This window comes from Pan troglodytes, chromosome X (assembly GCF_028858775.2).
Source record: "Pan troglodytes isolate AG18354 chromosome X, NHGRI_mPanTro3-v2.0_pri, whole genome shotgun sequence".
Classification (NCBI taxonomy): domain Eukaryota; kingdom Metazoa; phylum Chordata; class Mammalia; order Primates; family Hominidae; genus Pan; species Pan troglodytes.
The window spans coordinates 40,495,306-40,511,129 of record NC_072421.2 but is presented as its reverse complement, the minus strand read 5'-3'; the positions used below and the strand labels follow the sequence as shown (position 1 = coordinate 40,511,129).

The following is a 15,824-nucleotide window of genomic DNA, read 5'->3' as shown; positions in this document are numbered from 1 at the left end:
CCTTCTCTGACCCTCATCCCAGCCTTTCTGGGACTCCCAGGCTCTGCACAATCAGTGAGAGACTCGCTTGCAGATTGCAGGACCCCTGCATTTTACGCATCTTTTATGCATTAAAAGTTCCTTTGTGCTTCCTGTGTATACTAATGATAGCTGTTGTTATTAGCCTTACGGTATAGCTTGTTCCCTTCGGTGGTGGTGGTGGTGGGGGGGTGGTGGCGGCGACGGCATTTGTGTTTTACTCCTACAAAGCCCTGGTGGAAACAAAAGTGCATTGACACAGCCTTTGGAGGCATGGTGTGGAACATTTATTCTGGATTTGCCCCCAGGTTGTGTAGATTCCCAAGTGGGGACCCAGTTCTGCAGGGACTAGATCAAAGGGGGCAAGTGGTTTCTTTTTGCGTGGAGGGAAGAGAGTAAGGAGGGATTCCTGGCTTTTGACTTGGGTTTCTGTTGCCGGGTGGCCTCCTGTGAAGGGACACCTGTTTCTAAATTTGCCCTCTCTTGAATACACACGTGGTTTCCTGACTCCCCGTGTGGCAAAACCATGAAGGAAAGTGAAAAGAACAAAAAGCCGGTGGGGTGGCCTGGACAGATTATCCGGGGAGACGGGCAAGTGTCCCCCGTTGGCCTGTGAGAGAGAGGTTGGGGGCACCTGACCCCGGGCCATGGGCTCTGCCTGGAGGAGGGGAGTGTAGCGGACAATCCAGTTTCGGCAGCGACCCTCAGGGTCAACCCCTGCAGATTCCACCCCGGACCCCAACGCCCGAGATTCGCACCCCTCCCACGTTACAGTAGGCGACGCTTGGCTCACATCTTTGTAAGGGGAAGCGTCCAGAGGAGCAGCGCTCTACTATGATCGGAAGGGAACCCAGAACGATGGCGAGGAGGGGTCTGCCGTGCCCATTCCCCGGGTGGGCTCGGCGGCGTTTCCCGGGAGGTCTCGGATTCTCCCTGCGCCCACCCAAAGTTTCTTTTCGTCAGATTCGTTGATGGGGAGAGAAGGTGCGGCGGGGCCTCGGGAAGGGGCACCATGGAGAGCGTGCCAGGCCGCAGGGTCCGAGGGGTTACCTAGGGTCGGGAACTGGGGAGGTCGGGCCGCCTCCGGGGAGGCTGCTGGAGTTCCTGGAAGGCCTGGCGGGGGCGCGCCGCGAGGGCGTGAGTGTGTGCCGTGGTGCGGCCCCGCGCGCTGGGACCTCCGCCGAGGAGCGGGGAGGAGGAGCGGGCGAGCCCCGAGCAGCACGGGTGTGTGTGGTGGGAGAGAAAATCCCTTTGTTGCCGACCGATCGCGCTCCGGGCTGAAGCGCCTCAGCCCGGGGAGGGGGCGCCCCTCCCCCTTTCTTCTTCGCCGGGGCCAAGTTCACTCCCAGCCCAGGTGGCTCTCCGCTCAGACCCCGACGCCCCGGGAGGAGGCCGGGAAGGTTCTGGGTGCTGGAATGGTCTGGGCCGGCGAGTTTCCCCTTCCCCCTCCCCCTTACTAATGCAAAACTTGGAGGTGTGGGCGGGGACGCCCGTGCAGGCTACGGCTACGGCTGTGGCTTGGAGTGTGCCAAGAGGCAGCACCTGGGCCGGCTGGATCACTTCCCTCACCCCCAACTCTCTCGGGGGAGGGGGTCGGGAGGGGCTGGGACCGGGCCAGCCACCTCCCTCGACCACACCCCTGGAAGCCTGCGGTTTTGCGTCCCAGGGACCTGGGGGGCAGCCTTGGGGTCTCTTACTCTCCAGCAGACCCGGAGGACCCATCCCACACTGCACATCCGGAAGAGCTTTTTCTTCTCATCTCCCACCCCCACACACCCCACCCCCACCCCTCACATCCTAAAATAGGAACTTCTTCACCCCTCCCTTCCTTGACACCCGGAGCACAGCGCTGCTGCTGTGACGCAGTCTCTGTTTGGAGCAACCCCAGGAAGGGCTGGCGGGTGGTGAGCTTTGGGCTTCTGTAAAATCTACACAATTCTGCTGAAGTTCCCTCCCTGCTCTGATCCCCTCTCTGTTGCTGCCTCAGCCTCCCCCGCAGGATGAGGTGGTAGTGCCCCAAAGAAACTGTGTTGTGATTCTGGGGCTTATTACACAGTATGTTTATTGGAGTCGGGTACTATTTAGCGGGGTTAAACGTGGCCAGCGCCAGCTATTGCCAGGCAAAACTCAAGTCCATAGTGCAGCTTAATCCTTTGGAAAACACAGTGCCAAATATTTACAGAGGGGACCAAGGTTGGAGAGGTTCAGCCACCTGCCCAGAGACACGCGGTGAGTGAGGGTGGGAGCCGGGAGGCTGTGGTGACCATGTTCTCCACAGAGAACCAGCCATGCAGTAGCGAGACCCCTCCCCTGAAGAGTCCTCTGCCAGAGGACCCCAGCACACTGGCTGGGAATGCCTGCCTGGCCACCTGAGCTGGAAGCCCTTGCGAACCTCTCCAGTTCTTCTGGCTGTTAACTGCTGGATAGCTGCCGGTGGGGGCAAGGGGAACCTAGTGAGAGAGATCCCAAGAAAAGACCCCGAGATGGGCCACCCTCAATGCCTGTGTGGACAGCAGGGAGGCGTGAGCAGAGTTAGTTTGGTGGCCATGCTTTCCAAATTGTCAGTGCCACTTGACAAGTGTAATGTGCAGACTTTTAACTGATCGGCGCCTCAAGGGTGGGGGCAGTGGAAAGTGGCCCCAGTGCAAGAGGGGGCCAGGGTTGGGGGTGGGGAAGGAAAGGGGCCAAGGCTTGGGACCTGTGGTCTGCCCTCACATCTTTTCACAGAGGGTGGGTGTGTCCCTACTCAGGAATGCCAAGGTTGGAGTGATGGCTTATGATCTTGGTCCCTCGACGCCCCCCTTCTGCCAATCAGGCCTTCTCCCCGGTGTCCGGGCCAAGCTCAGGTGCTCTCATCATAACCCTTGGCTGAAGAGCGAATGACTACTCAGAGTCTGTCCAGGGTGACCCAAGCTCTCCTATGTGTTCCACTTCCTTGGTGCTAAGAGCTGGAGACCATGCAGTATGCAGTGTGCACGCCTGCTTCTCACAAGCCAGGTCTCTCCACTTGGCCCTGGGTGTTCCTGCAGGCAGCTGGAACAGTTCCCAGTCTGTTCTTTAGAGACCCACACCCTCCCCATCTGACCTCTTCTCAGCTGTCTTTCCTCTCCATCCCTATCCAGCACCTTTACCCACTTCTCTCCACTACTAGAAAAAGGGGTTAAACCCCAGATCCAAGGTGCAGCTTCGCAGCTCACAGTGGAACAGGTTGGTGCTTGTAAAGTGCTTTTCATGAGTGACTTCACACATCTTGGCACTTCTGGAAGCATAGCCTGCATTTGGAAGAAGTGGGGGGTGGAGGTGGGCATTGAAAAATAAAAGCAAACGAGCTTCATCTATAGCTGCAAAGCACCCTGAGGCGCTGTTTGTCATTGAAATCAGGTCATTTGCCCTCTCCACAGTGTTCCGCTGCCAAGGGTCAGCAACATCAGTTTCGAAGCACTTGGCCTTAGAGGTAAAAAAGGCCCCAGCTATTTCAACAGCAGCTTCTAGAAGTTTGATGTCCCTATACTTTGCCTCCCAGTCTCTTTCTGTTTCTTACCCCAATGTCCCCTTCGTTGTACATGACAGAGAAACCAGGGTGGGGTGTAGGTAATGGTGACCCCTGTTCTTCAGTAGAGGCTTGGTGTGAGCCGTATGGCCTTTGCAAAGGAGGTCCCTGCTTTTGTGGGTTTGGACTGCTCTTTGTCACCCAGGAGGAGGGCCTCCTGTGAGCCAGGGCCATTGCTCATTGGCCCTTTCCACTCCTCTCCATCTTTGGCCAGGAACCCGAAGAGTTAAAAGTCTTTAGCTTGTTGCAATGAAATTATGGCTGGCAGTGGCGCCGCTGTTTGTTCAACAGACCTCCACTTTTAAACAGTTCACAAAAAGTTCATGGGGCAGCTAAAGATCATAAGTGTGTGTGTGTGTGTGCGCGCGTGTGCGTGCGTGCACGTGTGTGCGTAAGTCCACAGCAGGATCCAACAATGTGTTCCCCCCTTTTGCTTTTATGTTCAGCCCCATCCTCCACCCCTTCCCTCCCAAAACACACACACACACACACACACACACACACACACACACATGACAGTGAACCGCTCTGCTAGCCTCAACCCTCCATCTGACCCTGTGCATTTGAGAACACTTCGTTCTGATGGCTGGTATCATTTATCTGTGCGCCATTAATATGGAAAGACCCAAAGGAGGAGCCCTGGAGAAGGGGAGATGCTTTGAAAGCACCCAGTAGGCCCAGGTGCCTGTAAACCGCAGTCACCTTTCTGCTAAGTCCAGGTGGACTTTGCTGAAGAAAGGCTCTTTGAAGGGAAGCAGCTGCTGGCCTTTTCGGGGCTGGGCCTCAGTATAATGATTCTGTTTCCCAAGAAGGTGCCGGGAGGTCCTTTGCACAAGGTGTCTACTTAAGGGAGGTGGGTAAGAGGCAGGTTTTTTGTTTGTTTGTTTGTTTTTTGAGTTTTGCTCTTTTTGCCCAGGCTGGAGTGCAATGGTGCAATCTCGGCTCACTGCAACCTCCACCTCCCAGGTTCCAGCGATTCTCCTGCCTCAGCCTCCTGAGTAGCTGGGATTGCAGGCACGCACCACCACGCCCAGCTAATTTTGTATTTTTAGTAGAGACAGGGTTTCTCCTTGTTGGTCAGGCTGGTCTCAAACTCCCGACTTCAGGTGATCCACCCACCTCGGCCTCCCAAAGTTCTGGGATTACAGGCGTGAGCCATCATGCCCGGCCAGAGGCAGCTTTTTTAAAGGGGAGGCCAATTTTTAAGAATGGGGACACCAGAAGATTGAGGTTCATTAGGCACACGCTTCTTCCCTCATCCTTTTCTTGGGGGTTTGGTTGAGTGACCCTTTGGCTCATGATGTAATTTCTGTATTTCATCATGGCACAGTGAGGGGGTGGCATGGTGCAGTCCCACTGCTGCAGCCCGATGACCGGGACACACTGGCACCGGGGAATGATGTTCCACCTTCTCTATTATCCTACCCAGAATGTCTTCCTTTTGTTAGAAAGGGCAGCAGGGGCCGGAGAGGGGACACTGCCACTGCACAAGGGAATGTGCCTTGTGGTCTGCCCAGCACTAGTGGTGGCCTTCCCCACTTGATTTGTGTATTTGCAAGATGGAAGAAAAGCCCACGAACCCTTATAGAACCTTCCCCAACAGCCGAGTCGGTCTTTTGGGGGCGCTGTGGCTAGTCAACTGGAAGAGCCGCTGTCTGGAGACACTTCCTAGGGAAATAGCTTTCCAGAACCCCATCATGCCTGATGCCTCTGCAGATTTCTGCCTTTTTCTTGGGCCCTTTACCTCTCTTCCAGCCTCATTGTTGAGCTCTAACTGTACGTGGTGTGTCGCTGCATGTAGATTTTGGTTAACAGACGTTGTTCTATGGGGATGGGGGCCCATGGGGGATGCTGGTGGACAAAAGACCTAGTTAGGACAAAGAAATGAGAAAGTACAGACCGGCTTTGGGATTCCATCCCCCAGGTGTCCCCTTAACTCCCACCCTCAGTCACTCTCACAGAAGAGTCCCCGGACCTGGTGCCTCCAACCCAACCGACCTGGCAGTCTGCTCCGTGTGCTAAAGTGTAAAAGCAAGCATTTGCATATTTTTTCCTGCTAACAAAGGAAATGTGTCGACTTAGGGAACATTTGGGCTTTCGGAAACTGTGTGGGTGGGTGTGTGAGGGAGGAGAAAAAAGTTCCCCTGATGATCTGCACACCAATTATTTCACACCCAGGTTTGGGTCCCGTGGAAAAATGCCATGGCCGGTCTGGACAAGGGACACTGAGATGTGTTTGTGAGCAGGGAATTGCCGAGGGCCATCGGTCCCAGGCATTAAAGGCTCCCCTACTTATTAACCTAGCATTTAACAGCAGGATATGGGCTGAAGCGCAGTCAAAAGAAACGGCTCAACCTCCAAAGAGCAATTAAAATCCTGCACGAGGATAAATCACGCGCCGTGATAATCCTGTTAATAAAATGCAGCTTGTCCTGACCCTTCACTCATGCAGCAAACTAGAATGTGATGTGGGTGGGGGCGGTGGGCAGAGGAGGTAAAGGGGGGTGGGTGGTGGTCTGAGCTCCTCTGCCTTGGCAACCTCCTGCTCCCGGAACGTGGAAAATGGGTGGCTTCTGCCGGCTCCCCATGTGCCAGCGTCTTGGAGCCCATCAGCCAGGGCTGCTAAGACTTCTGTGCTCGCTAATGATTTCTCGTCCCCAGCGAGCAGGCGTCATTGAATTACTCAGCCGCCTCTCTCTGCAGCTTCCAGGCAAAACCACCCGGGTTAGCTGCTTAATCTAATCCAGGGCTCTGGTGGGGCGGCTCACCAGCCCACCGACTCTTTTTCACACTCGATCTGTAAGTTGCACACAAGACAGCCTTGGAAATTCAGCCCTAGAAACGCAGGTAGTTTGAGAGCTGGACCTGCCGCTCACCTCACTGTGGTGCCTTCCACCCTTCTTGCACCCTTTTGGCCCCAGGAAAGATCAGTTGTGTGCCTCCCAGTGATGCAGCATCCCTGAACCTATTGTCAGAGCCTCCCCTTGTTGAATCAAGTCTTCTTTACCTTCTTTAACAAGTGGCAAGAATGAATGACCACTGTACACTTTCAGAGGAAAGGGAGTGGGCGGGTGCTGTGGTGTGCCCTGAATGTGTTCTGTGCCTTGGATGAGGCTACCTGTTTCGAATTAAACTTCTTCCCCAGCCCCAGCACCTCCTACCAGGGAAGCTGCATGCCCCTCCGCTGTCCCTTCGAGTCAGGTGTCTGTCCTTGGCTCCCAGACCACTGTAGACAGCAGGCACAGCCTGCCTTCCCGATCTGCATCCTGTATGAATCACCTAGAAAGAGGCCTTCTCTAGCGCCCTGTTTGGCTCTCCTTTACTGAACCTCCTGGGATTTTTTTTTCTTTCCTTTTAACAGACTAGACGCTTGAAGCAAAGCTGCCATCCCAGAAGACGACATGCTCTCAGCAACCCCCCTGTATGGGAACGTTCACAGCTGGATGAACAGCGAGAGGGTCCGCATGTGTGGGGCGAGCGAAGACAGGTGAATGCGCCCATCTGGGCCGGGCCTGAGTGGAGCCCACGCCCATGCTGAAGCCCCCCTCACCTTCTCACAGCCACCGTGGGCCCAAAAGGGGTGGGAGAGAAAGAGCTTCCCGCCTAGTAGGCCGCTCTTGATTTACAGTTTTAACAGGCAACCTGGCTCAGTGAAGCATTGCCGCCCTTTAAAAGATTAGCCCCTAAAGCGGCCTTTCAGTGCACTTTCGTCCTTAATTTATTATTTCATATTTATGGAGGAGAATTAATCCCAGTCTATATACTGCTTTAACTCTAAATGTCAGGAGTGTGGGCCCAGGTGGAGCAGCATTCTATGTGCTTTTAAAACAAATAGTTTGCTCAGTAATAAATGGGGAGAGAGCCACCGTTTTCCTTCATTGAAGCCCAGGATCTCTCATTGTCCTCTGCTGCCTGTTCCCAGAGGCCACTGGCGCCTGCTTTTGGTCGTCAGACAGCTCTGTTATGCTTCCTAATCAGTAATTTTGGAGTTGTGGGGTGGAGGCAGCTAAGCAGTAGATGATTGAAGCTGCTCTTCGGGGTAATGAGGAAACTTTTCCTCTGCCGCTTGTCAGCGATTTTTATCCTGGGGATTTGGAAGTTGGCACCAAGCACTTTCTTTATCGATGCTCTCTGATAACAAGTCCCAGGGCAGCCGCAGCAGCCTGGCACAGATGTGCAGCTTCCTTTTCAGCCTGGAACAGCTGACATTTGTATGATACTAGTGTGTATCCCCCTGTCATTTTGACAAAGGCAGTCAAATATGGCTTTTTTATCACCATGGAAACCAGTTTCGTAGGACATGGTCCCTAACTTTGTTTTGGAAAAAGTTTTGAAAGCCTACCCTCCTGGGTAACACGGAAGTGGTTGATGACACGACCAGCCTTCCAGCCCCCTTTGGTATTTGGCTGTGTTACCACTTCATGTCTACCCTCCAGGAGAGTTTATAAGGGTTGGCTGGGACAGCCAATTGGCCTACTTGGCCTCTAGAGAAAAAAATCTCGAGGGAGAAGTGGTTGTGCTTAATTTCTGGCTTACCTACCTTGGGGACATCATATTTGTGATTCATGTCCTCACACATGAAAGCTTTGCGTTTCCTTTGTTTTTCCTGGTCAAGTTGAATCACCATTTGGGGGCGACTTTCAATATGGGCCATTGACAGCTGGTGGGGGCGGAGGGTTAAGGACAGTTTTAAAAATTGGGTTAGTAGAAACTGGTCTGTTCTGGGGAGATCTGTGAAAGATGGATTCAGTGAGGAATGCTTTCATGAAGTTGGTATATCTTTTTAAATAGGAAAATCCTTGTAAATGATGGTGACGCTTCAAAAGCCAGACTGGAACTGAGGGAAGAGAATCCCTTGAACCACAACGTGGTAAGAGATTAATAGCTTCTGTTGATGCCATATCTGCATATCAGTGATCTGTAATCAATCGTATTAATTTGCATGCCCTTAAAGGGTGGGGAATGGGGGAGGGGTGGCAGTTCAGAGCAGGGCTGAGTCGGAGGCCTCTGCGAGAGGACAAGGCCCCCACCCAAGCTCTTCCAGTCTTGCCTTCCTGCCTCGCCACACATGTCCCTGTCCCCTAGTGACTGGTGGGATGTGTACTCTCTTTTCTTCCATAAGCTGGATGCCACATCAGCGCTCCCAGCTGGATAAATTTCCAGCCTCCAAGTAGCCCCTTAGGGTTTACCTTTCCAGTAAAATACGAAACACAGGACTGTCACTTCAGACACAAGGGAGAGGAAGTCAAAAGACACAACCACAGTTTGACCCATGGCCTCTATATTGATTTAGAAATGAGGCTGCTAAAGTCCTCTGTTCCTGTTGTCCCATCGAAGATTGTTTCTTGTTCTGTTAAGTCATGCCTTCCTGCACCCAGGGGAAATGAAGCGAACACCCACCCCCAAGCCTGACAGGCCCAGGGAGGGTTAGTGTGAATTCTGTACCCCATGAGGGTGATGCTGAGAGTTTTGGAGTTGGTGTCTTAGTTGTAGCAAAGAATTTTTGCTGAGAAGGTAAAAATCTTCAGACTTTTTTATTTTTATTTTTTAATTTTAATTTTTTTAGAGACAGAGTCTCGCTGTGTCGCCCGGCCTGGAGTGCAGTGGCGCAGTCTTGGCTCACCGCAACCTCCACCTCCCGGGTTCAAGCAATTCTCTTGCCTCAGTCTCCTGAGTAGCTGGGACTACAGGTGCACATCGCCACACCTGGCTAATTTTTTTGTATTTTAGTAGAGATGGGGTTTCACCATGTTGCCCAGGCTGGTCTTGAATTCCTGAGCTCAGGCAATCTGCCCGCCTTGGCCTCCCAAAGTGGTAGGATTACAGGCGTGAGCCACCGCGCCTGGCCAAAATCTTCAGACTTAATAGATGACTGAATTAATGTATGGGCCTCAAGTCCAAAGGGACCAATGTTTTCCCTGCTTCCAGGATACTAGTTGAGAGGTGAGAAGGCAGGCAGCAAAGGGGTTTGGATAAGGGGGTGGGGAAACAGACCCCCCCCCCCGCCCTGCCGGAAGCCTGTCTTTAACCCTTTGTGCTTGGATGTTAAGGCTGATGGCATGTTGAACTAGTTGGCAGTGTCTTTGGGTGCTGCTGCCTTGAAGGAGTGCCCCAGTAACACCCGTGTTGTTCTTCTGCAAAGGTGGATGCGAGCACGGCCCATAGGATCGATGGCCTGGCAGCACTGAGCATGGACCGCACTGGCCTGATCCGGGAAGGGCTGCGGGTCCCCGGAAACATCGTCTATTCTAGCTTGTGTGGACTGGGCTCAGAGAAAGGTCGGGAGGCTGCCACAAGCACTCTAGGTGGCCTTGGGTTTTCTTCGGAAAGAAATCCAGAGATGCAGTTCAAACCGAATACACCCGAGACAGTGGAGGCTTCTGCCGTCTCTGGAAAACCCCCAAATGGCTTCAGTGCTATGTACAAAACACCGCCTGGAATACAAAAAAGTGCTGTAGCCACAGCAGAAGCGCTGGGCTTGGACAGGCCTGCCAGCGACAAACAGAGCCCTCTCAACATCAATGGTGCTAGTTATCTGCGGCTGCCCTGGGTCAATCCTTACATGGAGGGTGCCACGCCAGCCATCTACCCTTTCCTCGACTCGCCAAATAAGTATTCACTGAACATGTACAAGGCCTTGCTACCTCAGCAGTCCTACAGCTTGGCCCAGCCGCTGTATTCTCCAGTCTGCACCAATGGGGAGCGCTTTCTCTACCTGCCGCCACCCCACTACGTTGGTCCCCACATCCCATCGTCCTTGGCATCACCCATGAGGCTCTCGACACCTTCGGCCTCCCCAGCCATCCCGCCTCTCGTCCATTGCGCAGACAAAAGCCTCCCGTGGAAGATGGGCGTCAGCCCTGGGAATCCTGTTGATTCCCACGCCTATCCTCACATCCAGAACAGTAAGCAGCCCAGGGTTCCCTCTGCCAAGGCGGTCACCAGTGGCCTGCCGGGGGACACAGCTCTCCTGTTGCCCCCCTCGCCTCGGCCGTCACCCCGAGTCCACCTTCCCACCCAGCCTGCTGCAGACACCTACTCGGAGTTCCACAAGCACTATGCCAGGATCTCCACCTCTCCTTCAGTTGCCCTGTCAAAGCCATACATGACAGTTAGCAGCGAGTTCCCCGCGGCCAGGCTCTCCAATGGCAAGTATCCCAAGGCTCCGGAAGGGGGCGAAGGTGCCCAGCCAGTGCCCGGGCATGCCCGGAAGACAGCGGTTCAAGACAGAAAAGACGGCAGCTCACCACCTCTGTTGGAGAAGCAGACCGTTACCAAAGACGTCACAGATAAGCCACTAGACTTGTCTTCTAAAGTGGTGGATGTAGATGCTTCCAAAGCTGACCACATGAAAAAGATGGCTCCCACGGTCCTGGTTCACAGCAGGGCTGGAAGTGGCTTAGTGCTCTCCGGAAGTGAGATTCCGAAAGAAACACTATCTCCTCCAGGAAATGGTTGTGCTATCTATAGATCTGAAATCATCAGCACTGCTCCCTCATCCTGGGTGGTGCCCGGGCCAAGTCCTAACGAAGAGAACAATGGCAAAAGCATGTCGCTGAAAAACAAGGCATTGGACTGGGCGATACCACAGCAGCGGAGTTCATCATGCCCGCGCATGGGCGGCACCGATGCTGTCATCACTAACGTTTCAGGGTCAGTGTCGAGTGCGGGCCGCCCAGCCTCCGCATCACCCGCCCCCAATGCCAATGCAGATGGCACCAAAACCAGCAGGAGCTCTGTAGAAACCACACCATCCGTTATTCAGCACGTGGGCCAGCCCCCGGCCACTCCTGCCAAGCACAGTAGCAGCACCAGCAGCAAGGGCGCCAAAGCCAGCAACCCAGAACCGAGTTTCAAAGCAAACGAGAACGGCCTTCCACCAAGCTCTATATTTCTGTCTCCAAATGATGCATTCAGGTCCCCACCAATTCCCTACCCCAGGAGTTACCTCCCTTACCCAGCCCCCGAGGGCATTGCTGTAAGTCCCCTCTCCTTACATGGCAAAGGACCTGTCTACCCTCACCCAGTTTTGTTACCCAATGGCAGTCTGTTTCCTGGGCACCTTGCCCCAAAGCCTGGGCTGCCCTATGGGCTTCCCACCGGCCGTCCAGAGTTTGTGACCTACCAAGATGCCCTGGGGTTGGGCATGGTGCATCCCATGTTGATACCACACACGCCCATAGAGATCACTAAAGAGGAGAAACCAGAGAGGAGATCCCGGTCCCATGAGAGAGCCCGTTACGAGGACCCAACCCTCCGGAATCGGTTTTCCGAGATTTTGGAAACTAGCAGCACCAAGTTACATCCAGATGTCCCCACCGACAAGAACCTAAAGCCGAACCCCAACTGGAATCAAGGGAAGACTGTTGTCAAAAGCGACAAGCTTGTCTACGTAGACCTTCTCCGAGAAGAACCAGATGCTAAAACTGACACAAACGTGTCCAAACCCAGCTTTGCAGCAGAGAGTGTTGGCCAGAGCGCTGAGCCCCCCAAGCCCTCAGTTGAGCCGGCCCTGCAGCAGCACCGTGATTTCATCGCCCTGAGAGAGGAGTTGGGGCGCATCAGTGACTTCCACGAAACTTATACTTTCAAACAGCCAGTCTTCACCGTAAGCAAGGACAGTGTTCTGGCAGGTACCAACAAAGAGAACCTAGGGTTGCCAGTCTCGACTCCATTCCTGGAGCCACCTCTGGGGAGCGATGGCCCTGCTGTAACTTTTGGTAAAACCCAAGAGGATCCCAAACCATTTTGTGTGGGCAGTGCCCCACCAAGTGTGGATGTGACCCCCACCTATACCAAAGATGGAGCTGATGAGGCTGAATCAAATGATGGCAAAGTTCTGAAACCGAAGCCATCTAAGCTGGCAAAGAGAATCGCCAACTCAGCGGGTTACGTGGGTGACCGATTCAAATGTGTCACTACCGAACTGTATGCAGATTCCAGTCAGCTCAGCCGGGAGCAACGGGCATTGCAGGTGAGCCCCCCCACCTGAATTTCAGTTACTTTACCAGTTGTCAGTTTTTTAATGTGTAAACAGGATTGGGGGAGTATGGTAGGGCAGGGCACCAGGCAGATTTGGTGAATGAAGCTTGTGGTAATTTGAATGTATGCAATGTGGCCAGTAAGAGAACGTGAGTGGTAGCACTGAGGCGTGTCTGGATGCTTTAAGTTATTCTGTAGATTATAAGGGAACTCCACTCAATTGCTGATAACCGATGTTTTAATTATTGTGAAGGGTATCTAAAGACTGCATGACGTTTACCTATCAATTGCTTTGATTTCTCTGCCTGTAAGATAGCAAATATACCTAGAAGTGCTGCTTAGAATGCCTTACTTGATACCTGGTAGAGATGTGTAGCAGCCGCATGTCTGTGGGATTCATGCAAATTTTTCACCAAAAAGAAAGGAAAAAAAAAGAAAAAAGGTTGCTTAAAGGGATAGAGTATGTATTTAACTTGCTAGTGAATTATGATAGATGTTGTATAGGAATTTCCTTAAGATATTTTACTTTTAATTAAAAGATGAATAAAGCCAAATTGTTTTGCAATGTTAAGAAAAAAATTGGTTTATGCTTATAAAAATGGATGAAGTTATCTAAATGATCCATTGAGTGCCCATTTTAATTACATAGATGGAAGGATTACAAGAGGACAGTATTTTATGTCTACCCGCTGCTTACTGTGAGGTCAGTTCTTCAAATTTTTATTACTAGAATCTTACATAAACCTTTTGAGTTAAATTTCATTTCCAAATATACAAAGGGAAGTTTGTGGGCCATGGTCGTCTTTATTCATTGTGTATTTTGTTTCTTTTCTGTTGTGTTTTTGTTTTGTTTTCTTTGCGTTGTGTTTTCGTTTTGTTTTATTTACCTTCAAAAGAGAATGTCTGTCTGTATGCAATAGTGTATGTGTGGATATACATACACACCGCATATATATCTATATACACATGACTTTATGAATAAAGAATGTGTGACTACTTATATATAGATACTCTTAAGTTTTATCTGTTAAACTTTAAAATATCTGAGTTACATCTCATAAGCTGTGGTTGGTTTTGGGCACTTTTCTTTGAAAATACTTTCCTTTAAGATAAGGCAAATGAAATAGCTTTTATGGTAAGGTGTTGTTTTTTTTTTTTCCATCTCCGTTCTCTTTCTAGCGTGCAATGATGCGCTTCTCAGAGTTGGAGATGAAAGAAAGAGAAGGTGGCCACCCAGCAACCAAAGACTCCGAGATGTGCAAATTCAGCCCAGCCGACTGGGAAAGGTTGAAAGGAAATCAGGACAAAAAGCCAAAGTCGGTCGCCCTGGAGGAGGCCATTGCAGAACAGAACGAAAGTGAGAGATGTAAGTAAACCTGAGCAGTTTGCTTGTGTTGGCCTCAGGTCCGGTTGGCATCTGCTTAGAGAAATGGGCTGCTTTTGCCATGCATGGAATGAAGGGCCGATTGTCCTTATGAATGGTGGCAACCAGGAACGAGGCGTCTGTGAAAGATAGTTTCCTGGGACACATCTTTTTTTCCAAAGAAGCACTGGTTCTAGAGTTGATAACAGTCTAATATAACGCAGTGTAGCAGAGGTATGGCAGTAGGAGATTAGGTGCAGGGACAGGTTATATTTTGTAGCAGTGGAATGACACTTCCCAGCCATCTCCTGCCCCACCCCTGTGGTGACAGTCTGATGTGGAATGAAGAGTCCTTATATTCTCCCTCCAAAGGCATAGATGTTGTTGAAGTAGGATGAACATGGTGAAGTCACCATAAAGATGAGCGTTACGATTTACCGTGGGGGGTGGGGGAGAATTGGCCACAGAATCCCAAGGCAGCCTGGCATGCATGAGGGGGCTCTTCCCACCGGACAGAGGGCAGCTTGCATTTTGGAGGGCAAGTGATGTGAAGAGAAAGCTAGTATCTTCCTCAGTACACTCCCTTTGGTCCTTACAGCAGGTCCCCCACCCCACCAACAGGGTTGACTTTGGGATTTGCTCACGAGTCTTCTAGGGTGCTAAGATGTGTTGGCAGCAAGTGGAGGTCTTCCTCTTTATTTCTTAAATATGCAAGCTTGAAGCTTTAGGTCTGCTTGCAACATGAGAAACCTCACTGGGCGAAGGGGAATTAGGGTGTCTGGGTGAACTAACTGGAGGAGTGGGTGCAAAGTCCTCCTGAGACAGGACACTTGGAAGTGTTGGGTATGTTTGAGAGCTCCCCACCATGGGCCGTCGGAGGTTTGACATTCACAACACAGTTCATCGGTGCCTGACAGAGTTTGGGAAGAATGTGTGATCAGGGAGAGTGTGCTTCTTGATACTCGGAGCACACACCCCTCCCTCCACTTCCAGCTCATCCCTGGGAGCAGACTAAGGCCACCTGCCAGGATCCTGGGTAAGCTAAACCAGGACTGATTTGTTGTAAGTCATTGCTGAAGAAAGTAGTTTCTGTTGCTAGTAGGTGGTGGCCTTACTCAAGTGGCAGGGACTCAATGTACCTGAAGTTGCTCACTCTTCCTCAAAGAGTGGCTACAGGGCAGCGGGAGGTCCAAGCCACTCTTGGGTGAAGTGGCAAAGAAAGCCTTCCTCCTCCCTGATGATTGCTGCCAACTCTCAGCCCCTACTCTGAGTTGCCTCAACACCAGCTCTTGGGAAGGTTGTCAGAGGGACCTGGGAGAAGTGGGCAAGGCCGAGTTGATGGGGAAGGTGCTTCTAAAAGAGGGAGTGCCATACATAAGAATCCCTCTTTGTTCTGAGTAGATGGCTGGGGGCCTGGAGGAAGGGACAGGAACTTAGCCAGCTTCCAGCCTTCTTGCCCTTGCTGTGGTTTTTGAGTAACATGGCCAGACCCTCCGTTCACATCTGAGTAACTCGGTGTGGCCAATGGGGAGCAGGGCCCGAGCCCCACATGATGTAGAAAGGCCTCCCTTTCCCTTTCTGTAAGTCCCTCCAAGCTTCATACCAACAGGCTGTGTTCTTGGAGCACCCAGGACAGGGCCCTGCAAGCCATAAGTCACCACGTAGTGCTCCTCAGGTAATGAGCCATGGCAGGGAGAGCAGAAGAAGAGTTGGGGGAAGGTGAAGGCTGCTTTTTAAATACTAGGGCCAAGGAAGAGCTGGGGCACCATTGGTTTGTGGTTGATCAAGAGGAGGAACCTAGAGGAAACGTTGTCCTTGCTGCTGCCACTGCCATCTCATCCAGGGGACAGCACGCGCTGGATCCGTTTGGCTTCAAATTCACTGAGCCATCTCGGCCATCACGTCTCTTCG

The 15,824-nt window shown here is 52.1% G+C and overlaps 1 protein-coding gene across 18 annotated transcripts in view; it reads left to right on the top strand.

Moving 5' to 3' along the window:
• BCOR (BCL6 corepressor) overlaps positions 1-15,824 on the top strand; it is a 126,020-nt gene that overhangs the window by 92,400 nt on the left and 17,796 nt on the right. For 11 of the 18 annotated variants that reach the window (XM_016947534.3, XM_016943431.4, XM_016943432.3 and 8 more), the window contains exons 2-6: positions 6,930-7,055; positions 8,360-8,438; positions 9,711-12,542; positions 13,200-13,253; positions 13,730-13,916. In XM_016947534.3, coding sequence (XP_016803023.1) covers positions 6,970-7,055; positions 8,360-8,438; positions 9,711-12,542; positions 13,200-13,253; positions 13,730-13,916 — 3,238 coding nt within the window. In that variant the 5' untranslated portion in view covers positions 6,930-6,969. The remainder of the gene's footprint in view (positions 1-6,929; positions 7,056-8,359; positions 8,439-9,710; positions 12,543-13,199; positions 13,254-13,729; positions 13,917-15,824) is intronic. The other 7 variants (XM_016947536.4, XM_063804332.1, XM_063804331.1 and 4 more) reach the window with 1 other exon arrangement.